The 12,920-nt window shown below is 42.4% G+C and overlaps 1 protein-coding gene across 1 annotated transcript in view; it reads right to left on the bottom strand.

The window, feature by feature from the left end:
• Positions 1–1,701: 1,701 nt before the first annotated feature.
• Positions 1,702–12,920, bottom strand: part of LOC118387402 (allograft inflammatory factor 1-like) — a 38,666-nt gene continuing 27,447 nt past the window's right edge. The window contains exon 6 of the mRNA XM_035775733.2: positions 1,702–1,917. Coding sequence (XP_035631626.1) covers positions 1,830–1,917 — 88 coding nt within the window. The 3' untranslated portion in view covers positions 1,702–1,829. The remainder of the gene's footprint in view (positions 1,918–12,920) is intronic.

Below are 12,920 nucleotides of genomic sequence, written 5' to 3' on the forward strand. Positions count from 1 at the left end.
GAAAAAAAATCCAGAAAATCACATTGTAGGATTTTTAATGAATTTATTTGCAAATGATGGTGGAGAATAAGTATTTGGTCACCGACAAAACAAGCAAGATTTCTGGCTCTCACAGACCTCTAACTTCTTCTTTAAGAGGCTCCTCTGTTCTCCACTCGTTACCTGTATTAATGGCACTTTGAACTTGTTATTAGTATAAAAGACACCTGTCCACAACCTCAAACAGTCACATTCCAAACTCCACTATGGCCAAGACCAAAGAGCTGTCAAAGGACACCAGAAACAAAATTGTAGACTTGCACCAGGCTGGGAAGACAATCTGCAATAGGTAAGCAGCTTGGTTTGAAGAAATCAACTGTGGGAGCAATTATTAGGCAATGGAAGACATACAAGACCACTGATAATCTCCCTCGATCTGTGGCTCCACGCAAGATCTCTCCCCGTGGGGTTAAAATGAACACAAGAACGGTGCGCAAAAATCCCAGAACCACACGGGGGGACCTAGTGAATGACCTGCAGAGAGCTGGGACCAAAGTAACAAAGCCTACCATCAGTAACACACTAGGCCGCCAGGGACTCAAATCCTGCAGTGCCAGACGTGTCCCACTGCTTAAGCTAGTACATGTCCAGGCCCGTCTGAAGTTTGCTAGAGAGCATTTGGATGATCCAGAAGAAGATTGGGAGAATGTCATATGGTCAGATGAAACCAAAATATAACTTTTTGGTAAAAACTCAACTCGTCGTGTTTGGAGGACAAAGATTGCTGAGTTGCATCCAAAGAACACCATACCTACTGTGAAGCATGGGGCCATGTATCGTGAGATTTTGAGTGAAAACCTCCTTCCATCAGCAAGGGCATTGAAGATTAAACGTGGCTGGGTCTTTCAGCATGACAATGATCCCAAACACACCGCCCGGGCAACGAAGGAGTGGCTTCGTAAGAAGCATTTCAAGGTCCTGGAGTGGCCTAGCCAGTCTCCAGATCTCAACCCAATAGAAAATCTTTGGAGGGAGTTGAAAGTCCGTGTTGCCCAGCAACAGCCCCAAAACACCACTGTTCTAAAGGAGATCTGCATGGAGGAATGGGCCAAAATACCAGCAACAGTGTGTGAAAACCTTGTGAAGACTTACAGAAAACGTTTGACCTCTGTCATTGCCAACAAAGGGTATATAACAAAGTATTGAGATAAACTTTTGTTATTGACCAAATACTTATTTTCCACCATAATGTGCAAATAAATTCATAAAAAATCCTACAATATGATTTTTGGGATTTTTCTTTTCTCATTTTGTCTGCCATAGTTGAAGTGTACCTATGATGACAATTACAGGCCTCTCATCTTTTTAAGTAGGAGAACTTGCATCATTGGTGGCTGACTAAATACTTTTTTGCCCCACTGTACATACTGAGGATATCACAAAATTGTCACCTCTGTTAGTTTGATCCCAGCAAACAACACATTGCTCATATTCACAAAACGACTCAAATTACAAGGTTATCGCCAAGGGTTTTCGAGTGCTCACACTAATTACAAATACTTATTTTCTCATCATCAATATAGATATATACATGTATGTACTGGTCTTAAAAAAGCTAATCTGCCTTGTCTTCACAGCAAATATATATATATATATTTTTTTTTCTTTTTCCTTTTCTCTTTTATCTCCCCACATGTTTTGAACAGAGGAGGAGAACCCCCCTTCTGGGACATGTGCACATCCTGAGGTGGGGAGTTGATAAGGCTATGTACACGTTCTTGGCTGAGGGCAGGAGCCTTGGTAGGGTCCTAGAATGGTGATATAGTCTAGAGGCTCAGGATGTCCTGGGTCTATGGCAGGCTGGCTATGTCCCGTTTGGGTGGAGGACCATCAGGCTTACAGATGGCCCCGTTAGCCTTGTCCTCGAAAATCATCACCCTGCAGAAAAAAAAGAGTGAGAGAGTGAGGTCAGTGGCAGACTGCAAAACAAACTCAGTCTCCCAGAGCTAAGGGTAGGTGCTTTTCTAAAAGTACATTGCACAACATTGTCAATGGGTGTCCAGCTGAGAGTAGAGGGTGTTTTTAAGCAGCACACTCACACAAGCATGAAACATACATTCCCAGACAAACACACTAAGCACTTTTAGATCTAGGTTTACAGTTAGCTTGAAGGGTTACTGGAAATGTGGCGTTGGGTGTGTATGTGTGCACGCACGAGTGAGTGAGAGAAAGAGAGAGAGAGCAAGTGAACATATGCCTGTGTATGCATATAGGCTATAGCAGGATTTGGGCCATGCACCGAGGGATGGGGTTTGGGGAACATGGTTGGCAACCCTGCCTAGACTGCCTCTATTCACTTCACGGTGCATGGGAGCTGAGAGCTGGGCAGGATTTAAGATGGTTGCCTAGCAGTGTCCACTCAGTGTCCCACACTAACGAAGACAGTGGCCATGGCCGAATACCCATACTAGTGGCATATGTTTTATAGTATGTGAAATGTATAAATTTGTACTCCGAATAGGTCATCTAATACACGATTGCGTTGACTCCCGCCATTTGTTCATTTTGGTACAGCGCTTCAATTTATCTGATTATCAGCTGTTGTCAAACACCTGAGTCGGAAAAGACGAGTGGTAGCTCAAACGCAGAAATTACTATTCAGTTTATGTAGTACACTAGTATGGGTATTTGGACACCCCCAGTCACTAACGACACAGTCCCTAACGAGCGGCCAGGTCAGAGAAGGCGATCAGAACAGGACACCCTGCTGAGTTTAACAAGGGGCTATGTCACCAACCTGACACACTGATCTAAATAGAGTAGAGAGAGGGGGAAGAGGCACAAAACAGAAAGAGAAATAATAGGGGAATATGAGAGGCAGGAGTCCAAATCCAAAAAAAGATTGAGACCATGGAAGGCCTTGAGAGAATGAAGGAGGGAGCCAGGGAGGAAGGGAGAGAGCAAGGGAGAGATGCACACAGAAAACAAGAGAGAGAGAGCTGGCAGGTTCTATTCAGGGCGAGCAGGCATCTTTACATTCCTTTTTTGGTTAACCTCAGCAAAGCTCCTATAAGCTCATAATGTGCGCTGATCCCTATGGAGACCAAACCGCTGCCACGGCAACCTGAATGCTGGTTCACAGCTCCCTGGCAACCACAGCCCATTCTCTTCCTGACTATGTTACCCAGGGTTTCAGTGGATGGCTCACTCAGCTACCTCCAGCTGCATCTGCCTGACGGTGGCTACTGGATCAGTGTGTTTGAGGGGATTGCTCATCTTAAATGATGTAATGAGTAGTGATTTGGGATGCAAGATTTGTATTGTAGATAAGTCATTCTGCAAAGCCTTGCTCAGGCTGACCCTCTCGCGAACACCCACTATGCCTCTAAATTCCCTTCTGACAAAGCAGCCTCAGTTGTCAGGCACAGCCACACCGGTTCCACTAATATAGCCGGGATTATCTAATTGGCTGGCTGGGCTCCATGAGGAAAGAGGGATTCCTCATCTCACTGTGTGGTGGTTCACACGATAACCCTGGAAAGCCTATCACACTGACCTGAACTAAGATTCACTCTGAGGACAACACAGAACCATACACAGTTACCGATCAACTACTAACTCCATGATCAACCTCTATAGATCTAACCTTTTATCCATAATAACTAGGATAACTACACACTGCTATGGTAATAATCACTAGTTAACCTGTTGATCCTACCCCCTACTTTTCGAACATTCTGTTAATCCCTGGTCTCTCCTATCATTGCTCTCCTTAACAGGTCCCCCTTGATGACCGAAAATCGCGCAACATTTCAGCGCCCTGCTACTCATGCCAGGAATATAGTATATGCATATGATTAGTATGTGTGGATAGAAAACACTCAGACGTTTCTAAAACTGGTTAAATCACGGCTGTGACTATAACAGAACGTGCGTTTCATCGAAAAGCGCAGGAAAATCTGATCACTGAAAACTGGAAAATATATCAATGCGCCACTTGAATGTATTGTTGAATAGAAACCACAATACCTGGAGCCGAGGTTGCAATACCTACCGCTTCCACACGATGTCAACAGTCTTGTCATTTGCCTAGGATTTGTTTCTTGGTCAAACGAACAAGAGACAGCCCATTTCTTCCGGTCTCCAACAGGAAATTTTGGTTGAGATTTACCCGGACATTATTTCAAGACGTAGAGCTATAGAATATACATCGCCCTGTGATCAATTTGATCGATTATTAACGTTTACTAATACCTAAAGTTGCATTACAAAAGTATTTCGAAGTGTTTTGTGAAAGTTTATCGTCAACTTTTTTAATTTTAAAAAATGACGTTGCTTTATAAAACGCTGTTTTTTTCCTTGATCACACAGTCTTCATAGATCGATATCTAGGCTATATATGGACCGATTTAATCGAAAAAAAGACCCAATAGTGATGTTTATGGGACATCTAGGAGTGCCAACAAAGAAGATCGTCAAAGGTAATGAATGTTTTATATTTTATTTCTGCATTTTGTGTAGCGTCGACTATGCTAATTATTTTGTTTACGTCCCCTGCGGGTCTTTAGGGGTGTTGCATGCTATCAGATAATAGCTTCATGCTTTCGCCGAAAAGCATTTTAAAAATCTGACTTGTTGGCTGGATTCACAACGAGTGTAGCTTTAATTCAGTACCCTGCATGTGTGTTTTAATGAACGTTTAATTTTTAACGAGTGCTATTAGCATTTAGCGTAGCGCATTTGCATTTCCAGATGTCTAGATGGGACACCTGCGTGTCGGGTGGAGGTAAGAGGTTAACTGATATGGACAAATACCTCGCTATCAATATTCTTCAGATAATCCCTTGATCTTCAAGTTAGAAGTAAACAGAATAGATACATCATTGTCCTCTGGTGCTGTGAAGAGGAATGTTTCACCAGTCTTGTCTGTATCTTCCTCTATCAATGAGTATGCTTACATGCGCAGTAAAAATTAGATATTAAACTGATTATGGCAATAGGCAGATTATGCAAGTCTCGTAAACACCCTACTCTGCTTATCTTAATTGGTGTGTAATTAAAAATCAAAGTAAGCATACGTCAATTAAAACACCTGGTTTTCTGAGCAACCATTAAAATTATTAGCACACGTGTGTACCTTAACCTCTTCAACCTATGGGGGCGCTATGTCATTATTGGATAAAAAAACGTGCCCGTTTTAAGCGCAATATTTTGTCACGAAAAGATGCTCGACTATGCATATAATTGCCAGCTTTGGAAAGAAAACACTGACGTTTTCAAAACTGCAAAGATATTATCTGTGAGTGCCCCAGAACTGATCGTACAGGCGAAACTAAGATGAAACTTAAAACAGGAAATTAGCAGGATTTTTGACGCTCCGTTTTACTATCATCTCCTTATAAGGCTGTGAATATGCTGTGAACGAGCTTATGCGTTCTGCCTTTCGTCCAAGATGTCTGCAGCATTGTGACGTGTTTGTAGGCATATCATTGGAAGATTGACCATAAGAGACTACATTTACCTGGTGTCCCGCCCGGTGTCCTGTGTCGAAATTATTGCGTAATCTGTAGGTCCATGCGCGTTCCATTTCTTCAGAAGGGAAGGTCAATTGCCACGAAGGATTTATCGTCGATAGATATGTGAAAAACACCTTGAGGATTGATTCTAAACATCGGTTTGCCATGTTTCTGTCGATATTATGGAGTTAATTTGGAAAAAAGCTTGCGTTTTAATGACTTTATTTTTTTTCTTACCCAAACGTGATGAACAAAACGGAGCGATTTGTCAACACAAATAATATTTTTGGAAAAACTGAACATTTGCTATCTAACTGAGAGTCTCCTCATTGAAAACATCTGATGTTCTTCAAAGGTAAATGATTTTATTTGAATCCTTTTCTGGTTTTTGTGAAAATGTTGCATGCTGAAAGCCAGGCATAAATCCTATGCTAGACTATCAATCCTGTTACACAAATGCTTGTTTATCTATGGTTCAAAAGCATATTTTGATGACAGTGTTGTTAACAAAAGGCTAAGCTTGAGAGCAAATAGATTAATTTCATTTCATTTGCGATTTTCATTAATAGTTAACGTTGTGTTATGCTAATGAGCTTGCGGATAGATTTACACAATCCTGGATACAGGTTTTTTTCGTAGCTAAACGTGACGCAGAAAACGGAGCGATTTGTCCTAAACAAATAATCTTTCAGGAAAAACTGAACATTTGCTATCTGAGAGTCTCCTCATTGAAAACATCCGAAGTTCTTCAAAGGTAAATGATTTTATTTGAATGCTTTTCTGGTTTTTGTGAAAATGTTGCCTGCTGAATGCTAACGCTAAATGCTATGCTAAATGCTACGCTAGCTATCAATACTGTTACACAAATGCTTGTTTTGCAATGGTTGAGAAGCATATTTTGAAAATCTGAGATGACAGTGTTGTTAACAAAAGGCTAAGCTTGAGAGCAAATAGATTAATTTCATTTAATTTGCGATTTTCATGAATAGTTAACGTTGCATTATGGTAATGAGCTTGAGGCTGTAGTCACGATACCGGATCCGGGATGGCTCGACGCAAGAAGTTAAACGGCGTTTCCAGCGGTGTATTTGATCTGCGCATGTGTCAGCACCAGCCCAGCGAGCCTCCCTCTTTAGTGCCAGTGAAGTGTGTTTGGAAAAACTGAAAATATGCATCTTATAGTTTTCACATAAATGTTATAAGTCCGGACTCCGAATTAAATAGTATTCGCAAAAATACCATGGTCACGGTGGTAGGTCGTTCATTCTAATTGGATATTTTCTGCATTTATCAAAAGATTGGATGTCATAAGGTGAATGCACCAATTTGTAAGTCGCTCTGGATAAGAGCGTCTGCTAAATGACTTAAATGTAATGTAATGTAATGTAAATGTAAAAGTCCCATCAGTAGCTTGATTTCAGATGTGTCCATATAAACAGGATTATTAAGGAAATCATTCTTCTTGCAAAGCATGACACTTTTTGCATGCCGAGTGATGCAGTGTTCTACGGCACTGCATCGCTGTGCCACTAGAGATCCTGGTTCGATTCCAGGCTCTGTCGCAGCCGGCCGCGACCGGGAGACATGGATAATTACACAAAGTTCAATTAGGACAGGGTCCTCACTCCAACTGCGGAAGGATGGAAGAGAGCACGAGACAAACAAAGAGTGTACGGATCAGTGGAGAACAGTTTTGTTTCCTTCTGATGACTATTAGTGCATTTTAGATTATTTTAGCGATTTGCCTGGTTAAGAGTCTGCCTGGTTAAGAGTCTGCCTGGCCAGCTTACGCCAGTTAGAGCTGACACGCAATAGCAAACACACACTGACCATCCCAATCCAAGATGGCATAGCAGTCAGATGTCCTTTGTCTTGTCGTGTCCTGTGTGTGTGTGTGTGTGTGTACATATATATACATATATATATATATTTACATATATATACATACATATACATATATATATATATATATATACATATATATATTTACATCTTTTATATATTTTCTTTTCCAAAAACTCAACTTCAAAACTCCCCTGCAACCCGCCTCACAAATTAAAAAAAAGAAAGTATTATTTACCTCAAATCTGATATCCACAATAGAAGCTAGCCTGAAGCTAGCCAGTATACTGGCTAGCGTTAGTATTTAGCTAACCACGGTTGATGGTCAACAGCTATCCTTTAGCTCGAAAAGCTATCGCCAGTTTTTTACAACGCGACTCAGACCAGAATATACCGGACCTATTTTTCTCTCCATATCCCCGAATTTCAACCGAAAGCTCTGAACATTTATACCTGGAAATCCCAGCTAGCTAGCTGCTGTCCGTGTGACTATTGGCTTACGTCGGGGTCCCGGAGCAAACTTAAATTATTCTTGAGCTAGCCAGCTGAAGAGTTCCATCAACCACTCCTGGGCTACAATCACCTATCCGAACCCGTTTTACTGCCGATGCGGAGCTCCACAGGGCCTTCACGACTGTACTACCGACGTTATCTGCACGAGGGAGTTATCCAACTGGCTCCTCCGTCGCGACGTTACCTGAACGGCCATCTGCGGCCCGCTAATCGTTAGCTGTCTTATCGGCTGCTATCTGAATAGGTCTCTCGGACAATTTTTCTTGGGTCACTATAACTAAATCTATTTTGCCAATTGGATTGATCCCCTCTACCACACAGGACCCCACTAATCTACTAACGGAAACGCACAAAGTGGCTAAAAACAGAACACCGTCCTACACTAGCTTGCTACCGATGGCCCGGCTAGCTGCCTGAATTGCCGTTACCCCAACCAACCTCACTACTAACTGGACCCTTATGATCACTCTCCTTAATGTCAATATGACTTGTCCATTGCTGTTCTGGTTAGTGTTTATTGGGTTATTTCACTGTCGAGCCTCTAGCCCTGCTCATTATACCTTATCCAACCTTTCAGTTCCACCACCCACACATACGATGACATCACCAGGTTTCAATGATGTTTCTAGAGACAATATCTCTCTCATCATCACTCAATACCTAGGTTTACCTCCACTGTATTCACATCCTACAATACCTTTGTCTGTACATTATACCTGGAAGCTATTTTATCGCCCCCAGAAACCTCATTTTACTCTGTTCCGGATGTTCTAAACGACCGATTCTCATAGCTTTTAGCTGTACCCTTATCCTACTCTGTTCCTCTGGTGATATAGAGGTGAATCCAGGCCCTGCAGTGCCCAGTGCGCTCTCTTTTTATGACTTCTGTAACCGTAATAGCCTTGGTTTCATGCATGTTAACATTAGAAGCCTCCTCCCTAAGCTTGTTTTATTCACTACTTTAGCACAATCTGCCAACCCGGATGTTCTCGCCGTGTCTGAATCCTGGCTTAGGAAGACCAACAAATTCTAAAATCGGCCAAAGGGGGCAGTGTTGCAATCTACTGCAGAGTTCTGTCCTACTATCCAGGTCTGTAACCAAACAATTTGAACTTCTACTTTTAAAAATCCACCTCTAAAAACAAGTCTCTCACTGTTGCCACCTGCTATAGACCACCCTCTGCCCCCAGCTGTGCTCTGGACACCATATGTGAACTGATTGCCCCCCATCTATCTTCAGAGCTCGTGCTGCTAGGCGACCTAAACTGGAACATGCTTAACACCCCAGCCATCCTACAATCTAAGCTTGATGCCCCCAATCTCACACAAATTATCAATGAACCTACCAGGTACCACCCCAAAGCCGTAAACACGGGCACCCTCAGATATCATCCTAACCAACTTGCCCTCTAAATACACCTCTGCTGTTTTCAACCAAGATCTCAGCGATCACTGCCTCATTGCCTGCATCCGTAATGGATCAGCGGTCAAACGACCTCCACTCATCACTGTCAAACACTCCCTGAAACACTTCAGCGAGCAGGCCTTTCTAATCGACCTGGCCCGGGTATCCTGGAAGGATATTGACCTCATCCCATCAGTAAAGGATGCCTGGTTATTTTTTTAAAGTGCCTTCCTCACCATCTTAAATAAACATGCCCCATTCAAGAAATGTAGAACCAGGAACAGGTATAGCCCCTGGTTCTCTCCAGACCTGACTGCCCTTAACCAACACAAAAACATCCTATGGCGTTCTGCATTAGCATCGAACAGCCCCCATGATATGCAACCTTTCAGGGAAGCTAGAAACCAATAACACAGGCAGTTAGAAAAGCCAAGGCTAGCTTTTTCAAGCAGAAATTTGCTTCCTGCAACACTAACTCAAAAAAGTCCTGGGACACTGTAAAGTCCATGGAGAATAAGAACACCTCCTCCCAGCTGCCCACTGCACTGAGGATAGGAAACACTGTCACTACCGATAAATCCACTATAATTGAGAATTTCAATGAGCATTTTTCTACAGCTGGCCATGCTTTCCACCTGGCTACCCCTACCAACAGCACTGCACCCCCCACAGCAACTCGCCCAAGTCTTCCCCATTTCTCCTTCTCCCAAATCGAGTCAGCTGATGTTCTGAAAGAGCTGCAAAATCTGGACCCCTACAAATGTATTTATTTGTATGTATTTCACCTTTATTTAACCAGGTAGGCTAGTTGAGAACATTTGCAACTGCGACCTGGCCAAGATAAAGCGTAGCAATTCGACACATATAACAACACAGAGTTACACATGGAATAAACAAAACACAGTCAATAATACAGTAGAACAAAAGAAAACAAAAAGTCGATATACAGTGAGTGCAAATTAGGTAAGTTAAGGAAATAAATAGGCCATGGTGGCGAAGTAATTACAATATAGCAATTAAACACTGGAACGGTATATCGGCAGAAGATGAATGTGCAGGTAGAGATACTGGGGTGCAAAGGAGCAAAATAAATAAATAAATAGATACCAGTATGGGGATGAGGTAGGTAGATAGATGGGCTGTTTACAGATGGGCTATGTACAGGTGCAGTGATCTGTAAGCTGCTATGACAGCTGGTGCTTAAAGCTAGTGAGGGAGATGTGAGTCTCCAGCTTCAGAGATTTTTGCAATTCGTTCCAGTCATGGGCAGCAGAGAACTGGAAGGAAAGACGACCAAAGGAGGAATTGGCTTTGGGTGTGACCAGTGAGATATACCTGCTGGAGCACGTGCTACGAGTGGGTGCTGCTATGGTGATCAGTGAGCTGAGATAAGCAGGGGCTTTACCTAGCAGAGACTTGTAGATAACCTGTAGCCAGTTGGTTTGGCGACGAGTATGAAGCGAGGGCTAGAGCATACTGGTCGCAATGGTGGGTAGTGTAGTAGGATTTGGTGACAAAACGGAAAAGTAACTTTTACAGGGTCGATGTTTTGGAATGTAGTCAACATTGTTTGTTTCATGCTCCTCCCACCATGGCGATTTAACGCTGGTTCGGTACGAGAAGTTTTGTTAAGTTCTACACTTCTGTCAAAATGTGTCTCAAGTGATTGAGAAGATCAAGTCTGTCTATCAGAGCAGCCCCTTTATAACGCAAAGTGCCTGCTCTACTTCCTCATTCATTGCTAGAGCTGTCTGGACTGCATTGTTAGCTCCCCACTCATGCTGCACAGACGTTAACACACTTGAATAATGCAACACGGCATGCATGACTATTTGCAAAACAATATTCATACATTCTAGACCACATTTACAATGCAAGACAATAACAGTAGCTTCCAGCTTTGACTGTAGGCTACCAAAAACAAATCAACTTCTTCAACACCCTCTCCACACCTGTGGTAAATTCAATTGATTGGACATGATTTGGAAAGGCACACACCTGTCTATGGAAGAAGTTTGAAAGCCTCTTCCTAGAACTGGCCACCCAGCCACTGAGCAGTCGGGGAAGAAGGGTCTTGGTCAGGGAGGTGACCAAGAACCCAATGGTCACTGACAGAGTTCCTCTGTGGAGATGGGAGAACCTTCTAGAAGCACTCCACCAAATCGGGCCTTTATGGTAGAGTGGCCAGACAGAAGCCACTCCTCAGTAAAAGGCACATTACAGCCTGCTTGGAGTTTGCCAAAAGGCACCTAAAGACTCTGACCATGTGAAACAAGATTCTCTGGTCTGATGAAACCAAGATTCAACTCTTTGGCCTGAATGCCAAGCGGCACGTCTGGAGGAAAGTAGGCACCTCCTATCACCTGGCCAATACCATCCCTACGATGAAGCATGGATGGCAGCATCATGCTGTGGGAATGTTTTTCAGCAGTAAGGACTGGGAGACTAGTCGAGGGAAAGAAACGGAGCAAAGTACAGAGAGATCCTTAATGAAAACCTGCTCCAGAGCGCTCAGGACCTCAGACTGGGGCGAAGGTTCACCTTCCAACAGGACAACGACACTAAGCACACAGCCAAGACAATGCAGGGGTGGCTTTGGGACAAGTCTCTGAATGTCCTTGAGTGGCCCAGCCAGAGCCCGGACTTCAACCCGATCGAACATCTCTGGAGAGACCTGAAAATAGCTGGGCATCGAAGCTCCCCATCCAACCTAACAGTGCTTGAGAGGATCTGCAGAGAAGAATGGGAGAAACTCCTAAATACAGGTGTGCCAAGCTTGTAACTTCATATCCAAGAAGGCTGTAATTCCTGCCAAAGCTGCTTCAACAAAGTACTGAGTAAAGGCTCTGAATAGTTATGTAAATGTAGGTGGCGGACGTGGCAGATGGCATGGCAATGAGTGCGGTTGGCTGTCGACGCAGCTACATTTTAGGAGGCCCCCCATCTTGGCACTGTAGAGAAAGTTTTACATTTTAAAGCAATTTCCTACAATTCTACAAATTTCTCCATGGAGCAGAGAGAAAATTTAGCAGTTTTAAAGCAAACTTTCTGCAATTCTACATATTCTGTTATGGATAATGCTGTGTTTGTTTGCTCAAACATAACAAAATGAATTCTGCTAAATCCATGTTTTTTTATTTTTTATGTTAAATTCTCCCTGACCTGTCTAGCTTTTATTTTGGTGATTGTTAGTTCTCTAAGATTATATTATAAAAAATATAGATCCATTCTCTTTTTTACATACTTTATATCTGTTTTAGTCATTTAAGTTTATACTTCATGCATTTTTCCATCCCAAAAATGTAGAAAACATGTTATCATAATATATTAATCGATTACAATGGCAGAAAAACCCTGACTTCTGCAAATGTTTTATTGTCCGAGTGAGGTAAATGCTGTAAATTACGAAGGCTCAATGTATTTTGAAAGACATTGAGGATTATAATAAATACCGTTTTGATGTCATACAAGGAAGCCAAAGACCCATTAGTCCAAATGTGCACTTCACATTTCCATATCATAAAACTAAATGTAATAGTGTCAACGTTTAAGATAAATACGTTGAACGTACAGTTAGAATATAACATGGCTATATACCCTGAAAAGAAAAAGCCAATTTGTTGTATTGAAGAAAATTTGACACAGACCACGCATCTGAATGCACT

This window comes from Oncorhynchus keta, chromosome 9 (genome assembly GCF_023373465.1).
Source record: "Oncorhynchus keta strain PuntledgeMale-10-30-2019 chromosome 9, Oket_V2, whole genome shotgun sequence".
NCBI lineage: Eukaryota > Metazoa > Chordata > Actinopteri > Salmoniformes > Salmonidae > Oncorhynchus > Oncorhynchus keta.